At 37.9% G+C, this 24831-nt stretch overlaps 1 protein-coding gene across 7 annotated transcripts in view; it reads left to right on the top strand.

Moving 5' to 3' along the window:
* Positions 1-24831, top strand: part of L3MBTL3 (l(3)mbt-like 3 (Drosophila)) — a 104923-nt gene that overhangs the window by 8434 nt on the left and 71658 nt on the right. For 4 of the 7 annotated variants that reach the window (XM_010834637.1, XM_010834639.1, XM_010834634.1 and 1 more), the window contains 5 exons: positions 13313-13429; positions 21301-21412; positions 21784-21858; positions 23312-23471; positions 24614-24746. In XM_010834637.1, the coding sequence (XP_010832939.1) occupies positions 13328-13429; positions 21301-21412; positions 21784-21858; positions 23312-23471; positions 24614-24746 (582 nt within the window). In that variant the 5' untranslated portion in view covers positions 13313-13327. The remainder of the gene's footprint in view (positions 1-13312; positions 13430-21300; positions 21413-21783; positions 21859-23311; positions 23472-24613; positions 24747-24831) is intronic. The other 3 variants (XM_010834638.1, XM_010834641.1, XM_010834640.1) reach the window with 3 other exon arrangements.

Genomic DNA, 24831 nt, shown 5'->3' with positions numbered 1-24831 from the left:
AAGATTGGACCACGGCTGTATGTTACGTGTGCTTTTATAGAATTAAACTAGTTCAGTTACTGAAACACTTTGAGTAGGATGGTTGAGGCACCAAAATCAGTTGATTACTTTTCCCCCATCTGTTAAACTGACCGAGCACTGAACTGTGAATTGAAGTCCCCGGTCTGGTTGTTAAATGATCTAAATAATTTCACCCCATTGCTTTGTGGTCTTATTTGGAAGATTTGAGGCCTAGCTGTTCAATTTGTTGATAAGGAGTTTAGCTGCAAAGGGTTATCAAGATAAGCCTGTAGACATGACTTCTGTGACAGAAATAAAATCTGGACAAATCTAATTTATTATAGGCAAAAGAAATCAAGTGTAAATCTTTTAATTTTAGCTCTGTGTTCTATAAAAATATGAAGCAGAATAAGAAAAAAGAATGTACTACTTTTAGCATTTAAAAATTATGAAGTGAAGTAAGAAAAAAGAACAAGATACTACTTTTAGTTTTCTTTTAAAATTTAAACTTGTGCATATTTTGCATAAGCATGGAAATATCTCTGTGAGACAGGTTCTTGCTCTTTTTATGCTCTTGAATCCCTCTAATGGGTGTAAAATTTCTATTATTACCCTACTAGTGTAGTGTATGGATGACATTATAGCACTTTTCAGGATATTTCTGTCTCAAATTGAGTATCTCATAGTCTGTACATTGAAAATGAACTTCAAATAAAAGCATTCGAAGAGAGTGTGTTAAATATGCCATAAGACTGTTAATGTCAGTTTGTGATTTCATTTTCTATATACATTTTTTTTTTCTTGAAAGGCATTTTTCATTTTCTGTTCCTCCTTCAGAGGAAGTAAGTAGGTTAAGGCCACAGACTCTCAAACAATTCATCCTTCTTACAGTAACAAACGGAAGGGCAGGAAGTTGAGATTTTTTAAAGGTTGCCTTTGGTGACTACCCCTTTGCATGTAATTGTCATAGCAGAAAAGGTAGGAAATCAGATAAGCCATCGATATGTTATAAATAGAGTCATTTTCATTAAACATGACTAGTAGTAGATACAGGAGCAGGAGGTATCTCTTGAAAAAATATCAACAAGAAGGCGCCGTCCTAATAATCGATTTCATATATAAAGGGAACCTAGGTTAGCTGCCTCTCAGGCATCTACTACAGGAACATAGATAGGGACAGAAAACCCAGATTCTCAAGAATTTGTTCTTGATGCTATTGAGAGTTCAGTTTTCACGTTGAAGTCATCTACAGTTCTACCTGCCTAAAAAAAAAAAAAATCTATGAACTTGAGCCCTCAGGGCAGAATTCACATCTCTCCACAACAGATCTCAATTCCAGTATGTGTGCGATTCAGAGTTCTTATCAGTTAGGGTTACTGGAATATCAAAGCTGGTATCTGTCATGCTTGATTTGAAAGGAAAATTTTTCTTTGTAGCAAAATATTTGTTGAGAGATGCTTCATGGGTGAGTTTAGATTTTTCTCTTATCCTTATTGAATAAGCCTGTTTAAGAGGCTTGAATTTAACTTCTTTTGATGTGTTCTTCACTGACACTTAAATAAGGAGGGTTTCTTGGAGCTGGAGAGTTATCCTCTTGCCAAAGAGGTAAATAAATACTTAGCAGCCTCCTTGTTAGAATTTTCACTGGAGAATATGAGATAGATGGACAGATGAAGATCTGTTTCTGATTTTCCCTCTCCCCAGTCCTTGCCCACAACTAGTCTGTTACGTTTTTCCCTTCTCTTTTGTTCATTCATGTGATAAATTTTTATTGATGCCTACTGTGGATATTCACATGAGGGTAATAAAATGAATAAATCAAAGTCTCTTTCCTCCAAAACCTCCTGTAAGAAAGGATCATGATATGATGTAGTAAGTACTATTATTGGGGTACAGAATCTCCCTTCAGCCCCTGTTCCCCTGGCATCTTACATACCCATGTTCCAGCACTTGTACAGAGAAAGACTCTGTAGTCATTTGAGTCCTCTTTGGAGAGGATCCATAGCTTTCATCTCTCTTTTCTCTATAGGCCTCTTACTGTGATTTCTCAATGGTGCTTTCTGTTTGCCTCTGTGTCTTTCTTGAAAGCAGGTCCTGGAACCAGAGTTGATACGCGACGATGTTTTTATGCCTCCTCAGCAAAAATGTCACAGTAAGGTTGCCAATGGCTTAGTCTTAGGTCATTGTTCAGAGATTATGTCCTTCATACTTTTCTCATTGTTAGAATGTTCTTTTCTTTATAAGAGCTTGGAAAAACCAATACTTACTGACTTTTCATCAGTTTCCTAAATTCATTTTGAAGTTGTACTTGTTTGTGAAATCCCAGAGTCCTACCATAGTTCTTAACTCCCACTTTTTTCCGCCTTCACTTCTGGACTCTGGAGAAATCTAATAGAACTTTGTGGTGCAAAGGTATTAGCTTTTGTACAGTTATCATTTCTCTGCTGTGAGATATTCAGACATCTGGTAAACTCATGCTTGAAGGGAGTGTGGACACTGGAGAGCAACTTGTTTCTTTTCTTCAAAATTACTGTAGCTGTTGTGAACTGACTGTCCACAAAGTACAACGCACTTTAACGTGCATAATTTAAAAACACTTAAATCTCTATGAAGTAGATATTCCTATTCAGTTTTTAGATGAAGGAGCTAAGGCTCAAGAGAGGTTGGGTACCAAGCCCAAGATTTTTCAGCTAGTAAGTTGTGAAGCCAGGATTCAACCCAGGCACTCTGGCTGTTGTGCTTTTCACCTTTACATTAGATTGGCTTCTTTATTGACTAAAATACATTGTTTTGGGCACTATGGTATAGTCTGAGGGTCACTGTTTTGGAAGGTGAAAGTCTGTTTATTGGTTTGGTGATCTTTTCTTATCTGTAAAATGAGGCCAACAATTCTTGGCCAACTTAAAAGGTAGCTGTTAGGGTCAAATAGGCTAGTATTGGTAAGATCCTTTAAAATGACAAAGTGTAGAAGAAACCCTCCAGCTCCACTGTGTCTGTATCTCTGGAGTGGGTTAGACTTACTGACTTGGTCTGACTCCCCTTACGTGGCTGTGTATTTGTAAATATGTGAGTTCCCCATTACAGCCAGTGTACCTCTCAGGTGTCATGAAAGTGCATAGGAAGGCATCAGAGGATAAATCAGAAAACCGTAGATAGACCTTAAGAGGTGGGGCCATGTCTTTCTCAGGATCACTTTCTTGGACCTGGACTCTAGGTCCCCAGGACTTTCCCCAGTGTTAGATACTACAGATTTCAACTCATGGATGCAGACTGGGAGCTCAGCCAGAATGTAGCATCTCTATGGTTGATTTCCTAACTTGGAGATGAATGAATTCTCTCCTGTAAAACACTGCCTGTTCTCATGTTATTTCTTGAATTTATTTTCCATAGCTCAGCATTTTCTGAAAAGGGGTTCCATGGGACTTGCTAGACTGTGACAACAGAGGTGTAGGGCTGGCTGACTGTGGGAAGCTTGAATTCAGCGCTTCACAGATAGTTGCGTTGCTGCTGATGGGTGCCATCCATCTCCCAAAGACCCAGAGGTTACATTTCTCCATCACCACAACACTTGTGTCACAGGACACACAGAAATGGTCTCCTGTAAGTTCTGAGGAGCGGATTTTGGGACAGATTGCCCTAGCCTTTCATCTTCGTCTTGTTAACCCGCTTTAGCCTGGTCTCCAGTGTGCTGCCAGCCCAGCGTGATGGTGAAGAGAGCCCTGCCTTCGGGTCCAACTCCCTCCCTACGTGGCAGATCCTTCTCCATTACTTCAGAGGAATTGTTCCTTGAAGAAAGCTAGTCATTTCTAGAGCCATGTAAATATGAGGGATTGTTGTTATTAACAGCACAACATCTATGTTGTAATGTTGACATCTTGTAATGGAGCTTTGAACACGGGTGGCTTACCATAAGAGACACCACTGAAATAAAATGAAGGGAAAGGGGGAGGAAAATGCCAGTGACTAATTTTTTAAGGTCACTGAGCAATTCTCATGAGCTCAAATAATTGTTAAACCAGGTAACTATAATAGACAGTTAAGATTTTATTGACTGCGTAACTTTGGAGTAGGCACTGTGTTGAACTGTTATCTGACTCATCTTATTCAGTCCTCACCACGCGCAATGAAGAAAAGTTCTGTTATCATCCACATTTTATAGATGAGGAAATTGAGGCTTCAGGGGGTTAGTTGGTCTGAAGTCACAGAACAGGACATTGCCAAACCTTGGAAAGTGAATTGAAGAGGAGGAAAGGAAGGTCATGGCTCCTTTAGGAAAGGGCAGGGGATGGAGAGAGGAACTTGAGAGAGTGTGGCAAGTTTTGAGGATGATGCATGAAGTGTTTGATTTGTGTCTGTGAAAGGATGACAAGGAGCAGGGTGGGTGGGGAGAGGGAGGCTCAGCAACTTGATACACCATTTTAATATGGGTTTAGCAGTGGGCAGAGGCCCTTTCGATGATATTACTGAAGGTGATGCTTAAGACTTATTTTTTGAGAATGTCACAATGTGCCAGAGACAGCTTTTGGTGAGTGAGTGATGATTTCTACAAAGTGAACCGAAAGCCAGCTTCAGTTGATGGTATTCATGTGGGCATCATAGCAGCAGAGCACTGAATCCCCACTGTGGATGTTGACTTTTCTTACTATTGTCTCACTGTTCTGCAGAGCTGTCATTTTTGTTTCTTTCATGGTCATGATTTAAGGGTTAGCATTCTTGACTTACTCTTCACAAAAGATACATTGCCCTCTTGAACCAAAAACTGATGTGTTTAGTTCCTTGACACCAGGCACTGAGATCTCACTCAGTCCCATCATCTCTCTGAGTGATAGAGTTAAATCTGATTCTCAGATGCTGCTTCTGGGGTGATGCCTACCCCCATTTTACAACTACTCCCAGCTCTTGGCCTTGTTATCTCTGTAACTTACTTTTGAAAACTGTACCTGTTAATGGTAAAGCTATAAAATGGAATTCTAAAAAAACAACTTTATTTGAAAATATTAAACCTGTTTAACTGGCGTTAGTGAACATTAGCTGTTCTTGTAAATACTCTACTATTTTGAAAACAATGGTTTGAGCAGGAATGGCCAGGCTGCAGTTAGTACCCTTTCTTAGTAATCTTTAATACTGACCTTATCTGCAGATCCAGACTTTTGGTTTCTAGGCAAGGCCCACTCTCTCACTTTGTGTTGCAGCTACCAGATTGGGTTGCTTATCTTCCCAGGGACTGTTATCTTCTCTTCATCTCAGCCCCAGGCAGCCTCTTCACCTTGAACGTGCTGTACAAGTGCACGCCTGGGGCGTCCCTGCCCCCGACTCTGAGCGGCCATTTTATCCTCTCCTGGCAGATATGAGCAAAGGAATCATATAAAGAGAGGATTATGAAGGACTCTGTTTATCTCCAGTCAAAATAAGATACCGTAGATTCTTGACATTTATGATGGATATAGCCCATGACCATTGCCAGTCCACAACCTGGAAAAAAATCGTTGTAGCGCATAATTCCTCCCTTCAGATTGCTAAAGTATAACTGAGTAATGTAAATGATCTCTCTAGACCTTAACTACTTATCTTACTTGATGAGCAATTTTTGTACTGTCTAGAGCACTTATTGAAACAAATTCACACGTCTTTTCTACTTATTTCCTTTTGGAGCGTTCTGTAGTTTTGTTCACACAATGTGTCTGAGTCATCATTGCATTTGACATTTCAGCCTTTAATTTATCTGAAACTTCTGTTTTGTGGCTGGGACCTATCACTTTCATAAGCATTTCCATGTTCTCCTCGTTCTGTCATCAACACTAGAATCAACTAGCAGTTCATTTTGTTTGTTTCATTTCTTCACTAGAAGCGGAGTTGTTGTCACTTTATGTATGGTGGCTGTAGCACTCTGACACCGCGCTGTGACTCAGAGCACACCTGGACCTTGGCCGGGCCCCCCAGTTCATGGTGTGTGTGATTCAGAATCTTGTCTCTGCGAAATGGCACATTGCTAAATGTGGGAGCTTCAGCTGTTGCTCAGGAATGGTAGAAATCAAGATAGTCTGTGCATGCCAGGGATCTCCTGTTTGTTTGTGATACCTGAGTTGTAGAGAAGTGAGCCCTCAACCCTTTCTTTTTCCATCTGTCTGTGGAGCTGATACATTTGTGTATGTAGTTAAATACCTACTAGTTAAATTACACAAGAGCTTTGGGGAAGTCCATTTCCCCTAGTGCCTTCCAGGCTATGGCTTCAATTGTTGACATCTATAAGAAGCTAAATATTTTTGTAAGGAGAAGCACCTTTCATAACATAGCGTATTTTAAATAAATATGAAATAGAATTTTAAAATATATTTTTATGTAATTTTTTTCTTAAAAAAATACACATTTAAATATTCAACAGGTGCTAAAGTGGCCACAGAGAGTAGGTTCCCATCCTTTAGCTGTCTCTCAACCTACCATTGCCGCTTCCTGGAGGCAGGCAGTGTTAACCAGCTTTTGACAAATCCTTGTAAAGATAGTCTATGTATATATAAGCAATACTCATACTGATATATGCCCCATTTGTTTTACACAAATTGTATCACACTGTTTATATAACCTATGTAAAATTAGTAGTATTGATTGTATCTTGGAGCTTTATCTGTATCAGAATGTAAAGAGTTTCCTCATGGTTTTCTATAGTGGTATTTTATACTATTGTATGGATGTACCACAGTTTTCCTTTACTGATGGACAGTCGGGTTATTTCCAGTTTTTTGACATTACAAGCAGTGCTATAGTCCATGAATCACCTTTTACATTTTTTAGACACATGTGCAAGTATCTATGGGATAAATTTCTAGAGATAGAAGGACTGAATTGGAGGATATGTTCTTGAAAATTCATTTCCATAGAGTGGAGGTTGTTTCAATCAATGCTACCATAGTATATGAGAGGGCCCACATCTCCATATTCTTATAGGATTTTTTTTAATACAAGATATTAATTAATTTCATTACCACTTAATGTTTCTAGATTCCTGGTGGTACATGGTAAGCCAGGGCTTCCAAGAATTTCTTTGTGTGAGAGATTGGGGAAGTGTATCCATTTGATAAATGATTCCAAGGGAGAGTCAAGTTGCACAGCTTTGGTTTAGAGGCAGGGGGTGGAGCAGGAAAGAAAGAGGAGGTAATTTTTAAAATTTTTATTTATTTATTTTAATTGGAGGATAATTTCTTTGCAATATTGTGGTGGTTTTTGCCATACATTGACATGAATCACCCATGGGTACACATGTGTCCCCCTATCCTGAAACCCACTCCCGCCTCCCTCCCCACCCCATCCCTCTGGGTTGTCCCAGAGCCCTGGCTTTGAGGCTTTGAGTGCCCTGCTTCATGCATCGAACTTGCACTAGTCATCTATTTTACATATGGTAATATACATGTTGCAGTGCTGTTCAGAGGAGGTAATTCTGTGTTAAATGTCATTTAGTCTGTCAGCCAGCCCTTTTGTAGATTGTTACGCAAGGAAATTACAATAAAAAGAGTAAAAACTAAAGTGAACTGTTTCATACAGGAGGGACTTTGAGAGTATCATATATTTGCATTGGTGCCAGCAGTAATGATCTCCACCTACAGTATTGATGAGATATCCACTGTAGGCATTGGAGGGAACACACTGGGTGTGAGTACCCTTGATATTAGCCATTGTCAGGTATAGTATGCTGCTGCTAAGTCACTTCAGTTGTGTCCGACTCTGTGCGACCCCATAGACGGCAGCCCACCAGGCTCCCCCGTCCCTGGGATTCTCCAGGCAAGAACACTGGATTGGGTTGCCTTTTCCTTCTCCAGTGCATGAAAGTGAAAAGTGAAAGGTAAGTCGCTCAATCATGTCCGACTCTTAGTGACCCGTGGACTGTAGCCTATCAGGCTCCTCTGTCCATGGGATTTTCCAGGCAAGAGTACTGGAGTGGGGTGCCATTGCCTTCTCCGAGGTATAGTATAGGTGAGTGGAAATCAGAAGCTGCATTGGTGCATTTCCTGGATATCTGATCTCCAGAGCTGTCCCTTTTGATATCAGCAATGGCTGGACTGGTAAAGAACCCACCTGCCAATGTGGGAAATGCAAGAGACATGGGTTTGATCCCTGGGTTGGGAAGATCCCCTGGAGGAGGGAATGGCAACCCACTCCAGTATCCTTGCCTGGGGAATCCTATGAACAAAGGTGTCTGGCGGGCTACAGTCCTTGGGATCGCAAAGAGTAGGACATGACTGAAGCGACTTAACATGCATGCACTGGAGAAAAATGGTAGATCTTGGCTAATAACACAGAGGACACATCATGGTACACGTTTAAGGTACTGCCTTAGGAAATCTCAGCGGACTTAACAAGAGATTTGGAGTGTGCTTTTCTGCACAATGAGAAATACTGCTTGTGACTTAAATGGTGAGTGACTTAACCTACCTGGTTTTTAGGCCTGTAGAGTACAGGTTACACATGAGATGATGGGATAGTGCCAGATGATAATTAAAGAAAATACAAAGGATAGTATTTCTAAGTACTAAAAAAATTTGCTTAACTCTTAGAAGCATAATTTGTTGGCATGAAAAGACGGTATGTTTGTATACAAGATCACATACTTACAGAAGACAGAAAAAGAGGAAAAAGGTGTCATAAAAACAGCTTCTGTTAAAATAATATTGGCTTCTGGTTGTTCTACCTGATTAGGAGATGATGGAAAAAATGCCTAATCTATACCAGCTGTTCATAATTTATGTGATAGTGACTTCAAAATTAGATGAAGGAAAGGAAGGTAGTGAATATTTTTATGCTATAGAATTTTATACAAAATCTCCATAAACTTTAGACTGAGATAATGGATGAAAACTATTTTTATAAATGTTAGATATGTGCTTACAGGCAGAATATACTATATAACATTACCAGTGTTTTGTATGCTAATTATTTCCTAAAATATATAATAAACATTTACTGCAGCCTTTGTACAATTATAGCTTTTAGATTTCTCTTATTTTTCTATTCCTCCTGCTAGTCACAGACAGGATTTTGCTGTTGTAAATTTCATACATTTATGGTTTTTAGGTAGGAAAAGACCAGAAATCTATGTGTTGGATATGTGTCTCAGTGACATTTTGTTAATAAGCATATATTTGGTGGCATTTTATTAAAAGGATACATGTGGTACTAATCTATATACATCAAGAACTTCGGACCTAGTGAGCTGGTTTCTGGATTTTCTTGTTCCAGAAAGTAAAATAAGGAAAAGTAGCCTTAGCCAGATTCTTGAGGGGATAAGAGTTTGAAACAGGAAGACAGTGGTTGAAGAAAAACACCAGGGTCAGAATCAGGCTGATCTGGGTTCAATCCTGACTGTGTCACCAAATATGATTCTGGGTGAGTTACTGAACTCTGCAACTCACTTTCTCCAACATCAACTAGAGGGATAATAGAACCCATCTTTCTGTGAGAAAGAAGGAAATGAAATAAATAATTTTTATAAATTATCTAATGCTTTGAATCCTTTTTTGGAAGAAGATGAGATTGAATTAATAAATTTACAATGTTTCTTTTTGCAAGATCACTCAGGGTTTACCTCATTTATCCACCAGGAGGAAAATTATACTATCACTCTATCAGGAAAAAGTTGCCACTCCTACATTATTTAATAGGGAAGTCAGGTTCATTTCTTTTGTTTATTTAGTGAGATAGGAGTCATAGAGAACATCAGTATGAGTCTTAATTTATTTCTTATTTTTACTGCTTTTTAGATGGATTCTTCTCGGGCCTTTACAACTTGAATTCGTGAGTGCTAAGTCTTTATAGCTCACATTATAACTCAGAGAAACACAGGGTTGTTTTTTTTTTCCTATTGAGTGTTTAAGATGTATAGAATGTAGGATAATAACCACTCTGGACCCTTCACTCCTCTTCGCAGTTTTCCAGGATGTTGCCAGTCTTGTTTCACCACTTTACCGCTTAATTAATTTGTAGCAACTTCCTCACCTTGTAGCATTTTATTTCACAATTTTGATTTGTATCTCTAAAAATACATGGAAGGCCTCCTCTCTTTAAAGTATGTATCATCTCTCTAAAAAAAGCAACTGTATTTCCCTAATATCATCAAATAGTTGGTATTTGTATTTCCCCTCCTACCTAATCATCTTTTTTTTAAATAATTTAAATCAGGGTTGAAACAAGATCTATGAAATGCAGAATATGATTGATTAGTTACTATGTCTCAATCTAAATTTCAAATTTCCTCTTTCGTTTGCTTATTTATCATTCCTTAAAAATTTTTTGTGTGCGTATGTGCAGAAAACAACTTTTTAATCTTGTGTAGCAATGGCTTTCAGACTTTTGGGTCTCAAGTCCCCTTTATGCTCTAAAAAATGAAAAAAAAACAAAGACTATTGTTTTTATGTGTTACATTTATCAATATTTACTGCATTAGAAATTAAAATATATTGGTTATTTATTACTTATAACAACAGTAAATTGATTACCTAAGTGTATACAAGCACACTTTTTATGAAATATAAGGATAATTTCCAAAATTTAAAAGAAAAGGTGAGAAAAGTAGCACTGTATTACATTTTTGCAAATCTCTGTAATGTCTGCTTAATAGAAGACAGCTGAATTATCCCATCAGTTTCTGAATTCAGTCAGTTTCAATACATTGTTTTGATTGAAGCATGTGAAGAAAGTCTCCTTCACACTGGTATCGAGTTGGAAAAGGGAGGAATATTTTAAGATTTTCATTTAATGATGGATATTCTTTAGTATTATACCAAAACTTGACATGTGGTAGTTTCTTAAAGGTCAGTTGCAGTGTGCAATTTGAAATCTTATCAATGAGTTTTCTGTATTCTGTCACATTAAAATCACATTGGCCTGTCCTACATTCTGAATGGACCCTTTAACCATGCATAATTTTTTAACTTTAAGCGTTGGTTGTTTGGAAAATACTACCTAACTGAGTTATGACATATTTCATTATTAAGTATCTTTAAAGGTCATTTTCATGAATATCACCATCCATCTCCTTGGAAAAGTCTATAGCTATTGGGAAGCTGTCAGGCTTATTGTGGTACATACAGGTTTTCCAAAATGTTCAAGTTGTATCATTACATTAGTAACATGCTGTCAGTGTTTTCCTTCCTATGACAAACTCTTCATTTATTTTTGACAGTGTATTTTCCAGATATCCAAACTTGAATAAACATAATTTTTAAAGTAAAAGTGGGATTTCAAAGGAAAAAACAAAAAACAGCTTGTTCAGCTTGCCTCTCAAACAGTTCACAGGTACTTTGCCTGGAGACAGCCATGGTACTTTGGCATGCCTGAGCTCTGTGTGCATACTCCTCTTTCATCAGACAGAATATTAAAAAGATACGTAGTCAAATATCAAGACTTAATACAGTTTATTATTTTACTTCATCAGAGATGGTCTTTAGTGAGTCTGGCATTTGTTGACTCCTACTGAAATGACTCCTACTGTACCTGAGTGCTTCTGCTCCAGCAGGTTTACCCACTGTTGTTTTGGCTCATCAGTGTAAATATCAGCATAATGAAAAAGGCAAATAATGTGCTAGTATTTTTATGAAAATAATTTTGACTTCTTGGACCTCTTGAAATTCCCAGAACAACTCATATCTTGCTTCTTACATCTTTTTGGTGTGATTTTACATGTTCTTTTGTCTATGGTATTTCCTGTGAATAGACTTGATCACATCAGATTTGATGTAATTTTTTCCTGGCAAGACTGCTTCATAGATGGTATTGGCTTGGTAGGTATTCTTAGAAGGCACTCATGGTTATTGTCTAGAGCCATTATTTTTAAAGTTGCAAATGGTTATGTTTCAGTTTTATCATTCCTTCTTATTAGGAATCATAAAAAATCAAGAATTTTTTTCTAAAAGGAAGCTTCCTTTCACCCATGATTTGGTTTCCCTGAGATATAGTTCTTATTGATCTCATGTGATACAGTCAGGATAAATCCTTATTTCTTTTCCCCAATAATGAATTAGTGGTTCTCTTGTATTCTCAAAAGGAGATCAGTGAGGTGTTCTTGATTGGTTGGTTTTGAATATCGTTGTGAACTCATAATAATTTAAACTTATTTGATATGTTTCAAGTCACTGCAGCTAATATCCTTACTTTGGCCAACAGAAGCCTTTTCAGATTGGTCTCTGAGTCCTTTTGGTATGAACTCTGCTGTCTTTGATAGCTTCCTTGCTTTTTAATTTGATAAGATGTTCCTGATTCATCTTGCACATTTCCTGCTGCCAGTTAGCTCATTCTCTGGGAAGACCTGGGAGAAATGGCATTTAGAGACTACAGTCTGAACACTAGGCGATTAATTTGGACTGGTGGTTGTTTTCCAGAGTTTGTCTGGGCAAAGCTAGAAAATATGCATATTTCTAAAGCAAAGTGCATCATGGAATCATAATGATACTTCCATTCAGATTTAGGACGCATTGATCTTTGACCACTTGTCAGTGACACCAATGTAATTACTTACTTGTTTTATCCCATACCACAAAGACAGCAGCCTCAGAGTAACAGTATCAATACTGCCACCAGTGGGTATATGATTATGAAAAAGTTTGTTCTTGAATTTTTTTTTTAAATGAAAGAAAGTTAAAAGTATTATCACCGTGTAGCTACCCAAACTGGTTATCTTAACATAGCCCTATTATGTTTGCTGTACATTTTGAGACTGTTTTCCTATTTCTAAGAACATCAGTTTGGCAGCTGTTTCAACGAAATTAAATAAATAAGTTTATTGAATCAATCATACTGTGTATTCGTTGTGTTGATAGAACAGACTTAATTGACAAATTTAGTGTAGATGGCATTCAATAATGGACTGAATTTTCTTGTTCTTTTCATCTTCTTTTTTTAAATCTAAATGGCCTTTCTTTTCTTGTTCAACATTTTATATTGGGTACTCTCCTTTATGCACATCTACTCTCTTTTCAAAGTCTTAGAGGGGGAAGAAAAAACTTAGAGGGTGAAGAATTCTATCCCTGTGTGATCAAGACTTTCTGTTTTAAGTGAGTATGCTATGAAACAGTGAATTCCTTTTCTAACAATGGCAAAGGTTTACCATGATACTTTTTGTTTAAACTAGAACTTATTTTCTCCTGTAATATACTTTAGATTACACTTGAAAAAATGTTTCTGAAGCAGGTATTTCTAAATCTCTGGATGTGGGACACTGTGACCAAGAAAATTATGTAGTTAAGGGAAACTGAAGGAATGACCACTGAAATAAAAATTGATTTGCATGTAGACTATGTGGTACTATGCCCTTTTTTTCCTTTTCCAGGTTAAAAAATAAATCATGACTGAATCTGCCTCTGGCACAAGTGGTCAAGAATTTGATGTATTCAGTGTTATGGATTGGAAGGATGGAGTAGGTACATTACCAGGAAGTGACTTAAAGGTAAGCGGTCTGTATTGCATACAACTGTATATGTGTGTGTATCTGTTTGTGTTTATTATTAAAATGAATTTGAGCACATATGTGACATAAGGATTAAAAGCATTAAGCATAGGTGTGTGTAGGTGTATTCAGTTGCTTCAGTCGTGCCTGACTCTTTGCGACCCTATGGACTGTAGCCTGCTGGACTCGTCTGTCCGTGGGATTTTCCCAGCAAGATTACTGGAGTGCGTTGCCATGCCTTCCTGCAGGGGATTTTCCTGACCCAGGGATTGAATCTGCGTCTCTGGTGTCTTCTGCATTGCAGGCGAATTCTATACTGAAGCACAGGGGCTATAGTTTTGTATGATACTTGTTCCTCTGCCTCTCAAGACAATACATGGCTGGTAGATTGGCAGACGCCTTTGTCATTTGGGGTGGGGGACTAAGAAATCCTTCTGCAATCTGTACTCATTTTGTAGAAATTAATGTATAGTTTCAAGGAAGATCGTTTCAGGATTTCTATGGCTAATAAATTTTAAGAATGGTAGACTTAGAAGGCCTAGCTTTGTATATGTTTTGTAGTGATGGGCTTTGTAACTGAAGTGAAAAGCTACCCTCCCTGTGTCCTAGTTATTTTATGTAAAAACTGGATAAAGCTAAAATACTGAATAAACAGGACTGTTCACCTCCCTTAAATTATTTATACTGTAAACTGTGAATATGGATTTTTGTATAATTACTTGTTCGGAAGCTGGTGCTTCCTGTAAATGAGACTGCTTTTGTAACAATGAGAACTCTCTTCAGAGAGCAGTGCTTGAGTCTGCTCCTTTTCTAGGTGCTCACCCTGCCCCCTTTTCCCCAGCACCCCCTGCCCCCGCCTGAGCCACTCCAGGACCACACCTGCTGCCCCATGGAACAGGGTTATGCAAGCACCCACCTCTCATTTCTAATTTGCTTTTGCTCTGATCCTATCTCTGGGACCTTGAACCTGTCTGTGGCCCTTTAGACTTCGTGTTTGTACTTGGTCACTTAGGTGTTTGAACTTCTGATCTCCCTGACTGTCTCTTGGCTTACCTCGCTAACGCTTGTCTTTCTTGCCTGTCTTGACTAGGAATTCATGCACCCTAATATTGACTTCTTGGAATCTGCTCCCTTTTAGTGGCTACTTGACAAGTACCTGAGCCAAAACTTTTCTAGTTGATCCTCAGTGGTGAGATTTGGACAGTCTGCTTGTTGTTGGAAAAATACTTAGATTTTAGTTGGTTTTGGTTTAATTAAGTGCTGTGTGCCAACATATCTATCTGAGTTTAGCTTAACAAAAATATTGCAGTGAGGTTTAGTGAAATCTGGGAAGACTATCTGGTTTTTAGTGTTAGTTTTCTGTGACCTTGAACAAGTCAGTTAATCTCTTTGGGGCCAGTTTCCTCTTTAGTAAAATAAGGAATTAAATGAATACCAAGGATTTTATCTGCTCTAACATTCTCCAAATGTTCATCTGAATTAGATATGATGGAAATAGAGTGCTGAAAATTTTGAGAAAGAACAACTGTTTGAGATTCTGATAGTGTCAACCACATACTAGCTAAATGAGTTTTGTTTAAATTGAACTTCAGAATCTTTGTCTGTAAAATGGGGATATAGGATCTATGTCATAAGCTGGTTATAAGGATTAAAAAAAAATACGTGTAAAAAAAATTAACAAATTCTATCTTTTCTTGCTTTATGGTGTATTATGTAAACTACCTTTTTTATTGTTTCAGAGTCTTATTTTTCTTGTACATTTTTATCCTTTTTCTTCTGAATGGCTTTTTGTGTGTGTGTGTGTGTCAGGTGGATGATGAAATTTATACTTTTTTTTCAGTTAGATTTTAATAATAGAGTGACATCTCCATCCCTGAGAAATTTAGATTGCCTGAAGGTTTTTAAGCAATGGATTTTAGGAATTAACCTATTACTTTTATAAAGGTAATCAGGTAATTAAGCCACTTAGTGGGTATTATAAACTAGGTTATTTGATTTGACTTTTAGACTCATCTAATTACCTGGGTAATTGCCATGTACCCAGTTTACTTTATGTGCTGTTGACAGTTTGATATCCCACTTAAAAAAATAATTTAAAAAACATTTTCTACTTTAGAACTCCTTTTATCCAAAGAGAGTCAAAGACTCACCAGTTGATTATATTGCTTAGGACTCACTTGCTCTTCATATTAAAATTTGAGTTGCTTAGGAGATCTAATTGAGAAATTTATTTTTTCACAATTAAGTTATTGGAAAGAATTTTAAATAAATCATGAAATTTACTCTCCTGCATCATACTTTGCCTATTTGACCCTAGAAGCTCTTCTTTTTTTTAATGGATGAAGGTATGTGGCTTTCCTAATGTGCAGTCACTAAGACAACCAGCTGAAGTTAATTCAGGAAATACATAGAAGTCAGTTTCTTTTCATAGGAACAGGTTTTTATATGCTTCAGTTTATTGCCGTTTTGAAAGAACTTTTCTCTGTAAAAGCCTCATGATTGCTGGCCAATCAAGTTACATCACTCTTCTGCTTAAAATCCTTAGCAGTTTCCTGTATCTTTCGTGATAAAGTTCAAACCCCTTAAGTTCACCACAAAAGGTTTTTGGTGGTCTGACCATTACTTTTCTCCCCAGCTGCATCTTGTTTCACATCTCCATGCCACCCGGTTTCCTTTCCAGCCCAGTCAGCTCATTCACACCTTGGTCTCTTTTTACTGGTCTCTGTTGCTGGAGTCCCCATTCCCCACTTCCCACTGGGCTAACCAACCCTTATAGGAAGCAGAGTGCAAAAGCTCCTTTTTTGGGTGCAGTAGCAGAAAGAATAGAGAACTTATTCTCTGGTGAGCTCTCTGTTTCTTGTGCTTAGTTGCTCAGTTGTGTCCGACTCTTTGCGACCCCATTGGCTATGTGGCCTGCTAGAGTCCTCTGTCCATGGGATTTCCCAGGCAAGAATACTGGAGTGGGTTGCCTTTTCCTTCTCCAGAGGATCTTCCCAACCCAGAGATCGAACCTTTGTCTCCTGTGTTTCCTGAATTGCAGGTGGATTCTTTACACACTGAGCCATCAGGGATTGGCCCTACGCCTTTTACTTTAAGTCACTTATTTAACCCATTTGAGGCAGTTTCTGTCACTGATGTTAGTTTACAGATGAAGTAAACAGAGGCCTGGGGTGGTTAATGTCACTTGCTCAAGGTCAGACAGTTAGTTATTGGTAGAACTGGGTCTTAAAACCAGGCTTTTCTGATTTTAAAATGGATTCTCTTACACTGCTATTCTTCAGTCTAACAAGAGAAATGTTTTCATATCAAAAGAGATGAAAGGAAAATGTTAACAGCAGTTTAGAGGCAGTATTATGTTAGCTGGAGGGATCAGGAGGGTTTTGGAAACAGATGTCACGTGAGCTTTCAGGTGCCTGAAAATAGGTAGGAGTCTGTGAGGACTTTTTGGGACGGGGATGGGAGAAGGGAGAGAGAGGGACATTCAGAAAGGGGGTCAGCATCAGGAAGTCCAGTATTAGGGGAGACCAGGAAGTGTCTGCTGGTCCTCTTGTAGTCATTAACAAGACATTTTCACTTAAACAAGCTTTGGAAACTTTACTGTTGTCTCATTTGTTCCTTTAAAATGCACATCAGTGTTTGTAGATTAATATCTCAGGGCCAGCTGTAAGAGCAGGCAGGCGACTTAAGTGGTGAGGCTAGTGGAAAGATGCACGGTAGGGCTTGCTGTCCCTAAGCAGTTCTCTACCTAAACTTCTTATACGATTTCTGAAATTGATCCACAGAGAATTATTCCTCTGTGTCATAAGGATTTAGCCTTCCAGCATCCCTCAGTAAAATGTCGGTACACTCCCAACAGTGATAGCATCTTATCTCGAAAGAATAGTTGCCACTTAACCGGGAGCAAGACCCAGCAGCAGTGATGCAGAAACCCAACTGGAAAATTCACTACACTCTTTGTGCAGGGTTTTGCCTTGTCTTGATTGGCGTTCAGAACACTTTAGTTACTAAATATCTTTGCCCTTAAAATAGATTGGTAAGTAGAACTCAACATTTATTTCAAATTAGTAAGTAATAAAAACAGTAATCTCAGCAGTGTCTTTTAATGTTCTGTTATTAAAGACAGGCACAAATAGGCTAAAGATCCTTTGTCTCTATAAGCAAAAATAAAGAAGAGAATGAATCAAAGGTAGTTTAAGCCAAGACAAACAAGTAAAACCTTCTCAACCCCTTATATATTTCAGGCATAATTGTTTTCTGATTGACCTATATGTATCCACTAACAGAAAAAGTTAGTCTCAACTGATATGCTTGATTTGCTTTATAAAGCCCTTTTATAAAGTTTGTAAATTTTTGCATTCTTGATTGTAGAATAGAGTCAGTTGCTATTTTTTTTATACTGCTTTTAAGGTGTCTAAAAGAACCAATAACCTGGGAAAAAAAGTGATTTTATCAAGTTTCTATGGTTCTAGCAGCATTCATAAAAATGTTACCAATTTCAGACTTTGAGCATATCATAGGATACTTTAAAAATACTTTGAGGTTAATGTTTTATTATAAGTTACAGGTGTACAATTTAGTGATTTGCAATTTTAAAAGGTTCTAGTCTACTTATAATTATTGACATTGGTTATATTCCCCCATGTTGTACAATATATCCTTATAGCTTATATTGTACCTGATAGTTTATAACTCCTAGTGCCTTACCCCCATGTTGCCTTGTCGCCTTTCCCTCTCCCCACTGGTAACCAATAGTTTGTTCTCTATATCTGTAAGTATGTTTCTTTTTGTTATATTCACTAGTTTGTTGTTGTTTTTAGATTCCGTATATGAGTGATACCATAAAATATTTGTGTTTCTCTGTCTGACTTGTATCACTTATCCATGTTGCTGCATATGGCAAAATTTCATTCTTTTTGTGGCTGCATAGTATTCCATTGTGTTTGTGTGTGTGTATATCACATTTTCTTTATCCATTCATCTGTTGGACACTTAGGTTGCATCCATGTCTTGGCAGTTGTAAACAATGCTGCTATAATCATTGGGGTGCAAATATGTTTTAAAATTAGTGTTTGGGGTTTTTTGATATATTCTTAGGAATGAAACTGTTGGCTCATATGGTAGTTCTGTTTTTAGGTCTTTGAGAATCTTCCATAGTGTTCTCCACAATGAGTACACCAAGTTACAATCCCACCAAAGTATAGGAGGGTTTCCTTTTCTCCATATCCTCGCCAAAATTTGTTGTTTGTGTCCAGTTTCATGATGGCCGTTCTGACGGTTGTGAGGTGATGAAACATACAACGACAGTGGTTTTGATTTGCAGTTCCCTGATGATTAGCGATGTTGAGCATCTTTTTATGTGTCTATTGGCCATTCGTTGTCTTTTTTGGGAAAATGTCTATTATGTTCTTCTGCTCATTTTTTAGTTGGGCTGTTTGTTTTTTGGTGTTGAGGTGTATAAGCTGTTTAGATAAATAGATGTTAACCCCTGTTGCTCATATCATTTGCAGGTATTTTCTCCCATTCAGTAGGTTCTCTTTTCCTTTTGTTGACGTGTACTGTGCAAAGCTTTTACATTTAAATAGGTGCCCCTCTTTGGGCTTTTATTTCTTGTGTGTTAGGAGATAGATCCCCTGGAAATATTCCTATAATTTATGTCAGACAGTGTTCTGTCTGTTTTCCTTTAGGAGTTCTGTTTTGTTTTGTTTTGTTTTTCCCCAGCAGTATAGGATGCCTTTAAACTTAATGAACCCTATCCACAGATAAATCAATGTCTGCCCTTAACCATAATTTTGCATTTATTTGATGTGATTTATCAATCCCTGAAGTCCATCCATGGGTCCCCGGCTTACAGGAGTTAACCGTGTTCCTAAGTGCATTGTATCTTTACTTTGTGCTTAGACTGTAGGTCAGTTACTGGCAGTGAATATTAGGAGAAGGAAAAGATAACTAGAATTAAATGTTGTTCTGTGGGAATATTATCTTTTAACTTTAAACGTGAGCCTAAAACTCCCAGGTGTCACAGGTCTGAATTTTGATGTGAAGATCCATTCAGCTGCACTCTCTTTCTCAGCGTTTGAAATGCCAGCGTGTAGTTTAGCAGCAGTCTGGAAATTTGAACCACAGAAGACTTTCTGTGCAATGTAAATGTTTTGTACTGTTTCCCACATTTTGTATTAATATTTATCAAAAAGCTTAAATTAACATCAGCATATAATAAAAGTAAACTTACTTACCTGGGCTAATGCTAGTTTTTTAAAAATTCCATTCAGAATTGATTTTCCACCATCATTTTTAACGTCATTAATTAATAATCATGATGGCTTGACTTTTCTACTCTTGCCCAGTAGATGGTACTATCAGCTTTATTTTCAAATATTCTGGTTTCAGTGTTGATCATTTAAAACTTTATTTTTTCCCAACAAGTGAAGTTATTTTTAGCTCTTTCCTTCCCAATTGACTTTTTACCACCTCTTAAACTGACATTTTTAGGTGAATCCACAGGTTTAGTATATGCATGCTACCTGGGAACTTGTATCTGAAATATATAATAGGGAGAAAACATTTTCACTTTCCATAACTATGTCACTTGTTCTATCTAGAAAGCTTTTAATAATTGTGGACCATGTGCAGAAAATTGTTTAAGGTGCTGTTTTCACCTGGTGGAAAGAATAATTAGTTGTAAATTTGGCTGAAGATTTTTCTGACTTGTAGACTGAATCTAGTTTGATAAAATTAATCATTCTGTTGGCATGTTGACCAAACAGATTTTTAATTGGAAAATAGAAGGCCTCATTTTAAATACTGCATATTTGCATGTTCATATATTTCTGGGAGCGATCTAAGAACTTTAAGCCAATGTTTTATGATCCTTTTGAATTTTGAGCTTTCTAGCTCTTTGTCCCCTGGTAAAATTAGTGAATCTCTTATGTCATTCTGTTTTATGGGAAAACAGAAGGAATACAGGGTAACTTTGACTCTCATGAATGTGAGTTAACCTAGCTGTTTCAAAGAGGATGGGGCCCCTGCACACAGGTAGTGGTTCAAGGCTTTCAACACATTATGCCCAGTATGATTCCACAGAGGATGCCCAGGAGATTGCAGAAGAATATTTGGTTTGAGGCTTGCCATGAGATGAGGTGAGAGGAAATTTTCAATATTTGGAGTCCAGAATACCCATGAAATCAAAATGCTCTTACTTTTTAGTGGTAAACTTGGCCTGAGGCTAGTAGACTTGTTCAGATCTCTCAGATATTACCAGTTGTTTGGGAGGACTAGAAGTGAATGACTATAATGGAGAATTCTAAAGAGCAGTGAAAGAGAAAATATAGAGCCTGGGGGGAGTCCCATGACTCATGCTTCAGCCTTCCTTCTTCACATCTTGGAATATGGAGATTGGATGTACAAGTCAGAATTTCTAAAATGGTAATTTTTCCTGCTCTTTGAACTAGGTGATCTTGGGTGAGACAAGTTGATTTCTGGGAAAACAGTAATTCTGCTTTTACTAACTTTAATTATTAAATAAACCGTAATATGAAATGTGAAAAAAAAAAAAGCCTTAGCCAAAAAAACAGTATTTGAAATTGAGAGCCAAAGAAGTGAGCTGGCAACTCCAAGGGACAGTGCAAAAGTGGTGGCTTGTGTTGTTAAGAAGTGCTTTGCCGCGTTGTTCTGTTCCCTCTTCCCGAAATTCCAGATTTTTTAAATGCAAAGGTTTTCATCATGGTAGTGAGTTTATCTGGATATAATTGGGGCTTATCTGAATATAATTGTTGAAATTAACTCTTAAAATGTAGACTCTAAGTGTCAGCCTTTAAATGGTGACAGTTCTGAACACTTTTATAAATTCTGCCTCTTTCTTCTGTTGCTGCTAGTTCCGTGTAAATGAGTTTGGAGCCCTGGAAGTTATTACAGATGAGAGTGAGATGGAAAATGTTAAAAAAGCAACAGCAACTACAACTTGGATGGTACCAACTGCTCAAGAAGGTAAGAGTGGGCCATCTGCATTGTCCTTTCTCTTTTTTTTTTTTGGAGAGTTTTTAATGTAAGACTAAGGTTTTATAATAGGCTGAACTTTGAAAATCCTGGGTGATCTTCATGTCACATATTCTTAGGTAAATTTCTATAATGAAACTGATATGGAACCAGCTTTAATATTTTTGAAATAACTGTAAAGTGTCTTCTTTCCTCAAGCCAGATCTGTCATAGCACAAGGTTAATTGAAAATTACCAAGTAAATTCATGTTGTAATAGCCTACCCAGGTGATTTAGCCAAAAGCCTGCCACTTTTTTCTCATCTGCTCCGATGGTTGTAACTAACACCTATATGCTGATGACTCCTAAATCTATATCTCCAGCCCCGACCTCTCCCCCGAGCTCCAGGCCCGTATTTCCACCTGCCTACTGGACATCTCCACCTGGATGTCCCACAGGTACCTCAAACTCCACATGTCTAAAATGCGATTCATTTTCTATTTCTTTCTCCCGTCCCCCAACCTGCTTTTCCTTCTGTAGCCCGTAATATCAGTTGATGGTAGCACCATCCATCCAGCGGACAAGCAAGGAATCTAGGAGTCGTCCTGAATTTGGTCTCTCCCAGCCCCATAGCCTATTACTGAATCCTCTTGGTTTGTGTTTCCTAAATATGTCTCAGATCTGGCCTTTTCTACTTATTATCACTGCCGCTGTCTTCATTTAGGCCCTTATCACCTCTCACTTGAACCACTGCAGACATCTCTTAAAAAATCCCTCTGCTTCTGATCTCCCCCAATTTATCCAGCACACTGAAGTGAGAGGAACTGATGTAGATTGCTTATCTGACACTTCACCAACTTCTTCTTGTCTCTTTAGCAAAACATACAAAGATCTGGGTGACCCGCACCCACATGCTTGCTTTTGTCTCTTTGCTCTCTGTTCTGTTCTTTGTACGCTGTGTTCTGGCAGGGCCAGCAGCACTGAATTACATAGAATTCTCCCAGGACTATGTGGTTTCATGCTTCCTTGCCTTTGCTCACACTGTTTCTTCTGGCCAGGATGCTGTTTCTCTCTTTGTCCAGTTGGTAAATTCCTCTTTGGCCTTCAAAACTCTATTGAGGCTTTCTATCAGAAAATCTTTTCTCGAACTACCCACTGCCCCCCCCGCACCCCCACCCCGGGCTGGATGAGTCACTTCTTCCTCTGCACTGCTTCTGGAACTTGTTCATGCTTCAATTATTGCATGTATCACATTTTATTATAAATATTGGTTTTCTTGCCTGTCTTCTCTTCTAGACTGTGAGCTCTCTTGGGCAAGGTCTGTACTATCATTATCAGTGTCTAGCATAAATGGGTGCCTAATAAGTGTTTGCTGAATGAATGATTAGCCTAATGATTCAGACGAAAGGAAATGTGGACTCCTAGACAATATGGATAATTATGATTCAGGAGATCTGCTACATTAAAAGTAAAATAGAAAGATGATTCAGCCCATTAACTAAAACTCATCAAAAACATTATATAACATAGATAACTCTTTTTAAATTTTGTCAAAAAGATAACAGCTGTAAAGGACTCTATGGACGGACAATTTCATCTTCTGAATTTAGTGACTAATGAAATTTTTTTCCATTTTACTTTGAACTCTGTAGAAAAGGCATAAGACAAGCTTTTGCTTGTCTTTTCTACAGGTGGTTTTGTTATGTAAATGATTTGTGTGATCCCAGTCCAGCCCATCCACCTGTCCTTCCCAAAGGAATGATCAATGTTCATTCATTCATTCAACAAACATTATCCTTTTTATTGTGTTGCTAACAAAATTATTAGAAGAAAAAGTTTAAATGTATTTTGCCACGATTTTTGTCATGGTTTTAAGTTTTTTTTTTTTTTTTTCTTCTTTTCACCTTCTAGTCTTTTCTGAGAAGACTGGAATGCCTTTCAGGCTGAAGGACCCAGTGAAAGTAGAAGGGCTTCAATTCTGTGAGAACTGTTGTCAGTATGGCAACGTAGATGAGTGTCTTTCTGGAGGGAACCACTGCAGCCAGAACTGTGCTCGACATATTAAAGACAAGTAGGTTTTTGCCCACATTCCACTTATAAAATGAGTTTTAGAGTCCAAGGGCCTGGTGCTTGGGAATAGAGAGGTTTAGTGTTCTCTGACGTCTGTCATCCAAATGCTCCCCCCCCCACCCCACCCCACCCCTCAAGACTTTCCCTTCGGAGGCACTTGGACCCTAATCCCACTGCTGGACCAGGTGGCTTCAGTTATACTGCTCATGTCCTACCTGCAATACAATCTTGGCCTCTTTCTTTAGTCTTTTATTTACATTAATTTTCTCCCCAGCCAAGAGTATTTAGATCTCTTTGGGCTACATACACGTTTTAGTGACGCTGATGCTTGTGAAAATGTACTTGGGTTTAAATTTTAAGAGTTCTTAGGCAATTGAGCTAAAACTCCATGAATGAAATACAGCTTCCCCTGACTGAGCATCCACTAAATGGCCATAGTGAGGAGTCTTGTAATTGTGTCTCTGTGATTCTCAGGACAGACTGAGGATTCTGAGACAGGGCCATCAGCTGTGACTGATGGTGGTGTGATTGCCTTGCGGGACTCTGATGAGGTCAACTTATCACTAACAAGGTGTATTTCCTGCAAGTACTTGTCTACTGCAAATAAATGACTTGGTATTTATGTTCTTTTGGAGTTTCTCATGTATTTTAATTAGCACAGGCTGGGGAATTGTCTGTTTTTGTTGGCCATCTGGTATTTTGCCAGATTACATTTGGCCTTTTTTGATTGAACTTGGCATTCTCAATAATTGCTAGATTGTTGCTTTAAAATCGCCACCAAAGACTAGGATAGCTCCAGATAATCGATTCTTTTATTAGTATGGATAGTAGCTGTGAAAAACCAATAATTTAAAACTTGTTAGAACCTGTTTCACCTGTAGGGCTGGTGCCCTTTTAAAATTCTATCATTAATTACATAATTATAATAATTATATAAATTAATATATAAGCTAATTTCCACTTTTTGTCTTGACAGTGTCATTCATGATTTTTGTCTGAAGTGTCTCTTATCTATGATATTCTAATACATACACATTTCTCTTCCTGGTTAAATATTTTTAAAAGGTTTTTGCATTGCTAATCAACATGCAGATATTTGATGGGTATTGTTTCCTAGTCACTCTTTTGGGTTTATGAATTCAGCAGAGATCAGAAGGAAGAAAGGGACATGGGAGAAGACAACGAGGAAGAAGATTCTAAGTGTAGTAGGAAGAAAAAGCCAAAGTTATCTCTGAAAGCTGACTCCAAGGAGGAAGAAGAGCGGGATGATGAGATGGTCAGTACCCACAGGGCTTCTCCTTCTGCAGGTGGCACCAGGGTTTCAGTGCTGCTTCTGTGACCTTGTTTTACCATCAGCAGAG

Source organism: Bison bison, unplaced genomic scaffold (assembly GCF_000754665.1).
Source record: "Bison bison bison isolate TAMUID 2011002044 unplaced genomic scaffold, Bison_UMD1.0 scf7180017864035, whole genome shotgun sequence".
NCBI lineage: Eukaryota > Metazoa > Chordata > Mammalia > Artiodactyla > Bovidae > Bison > Bison bison.
Note: the sequence above shows the minus strand (reverse complement) of the source record. Positions and strands in the feature narration are given on the sequence as shown.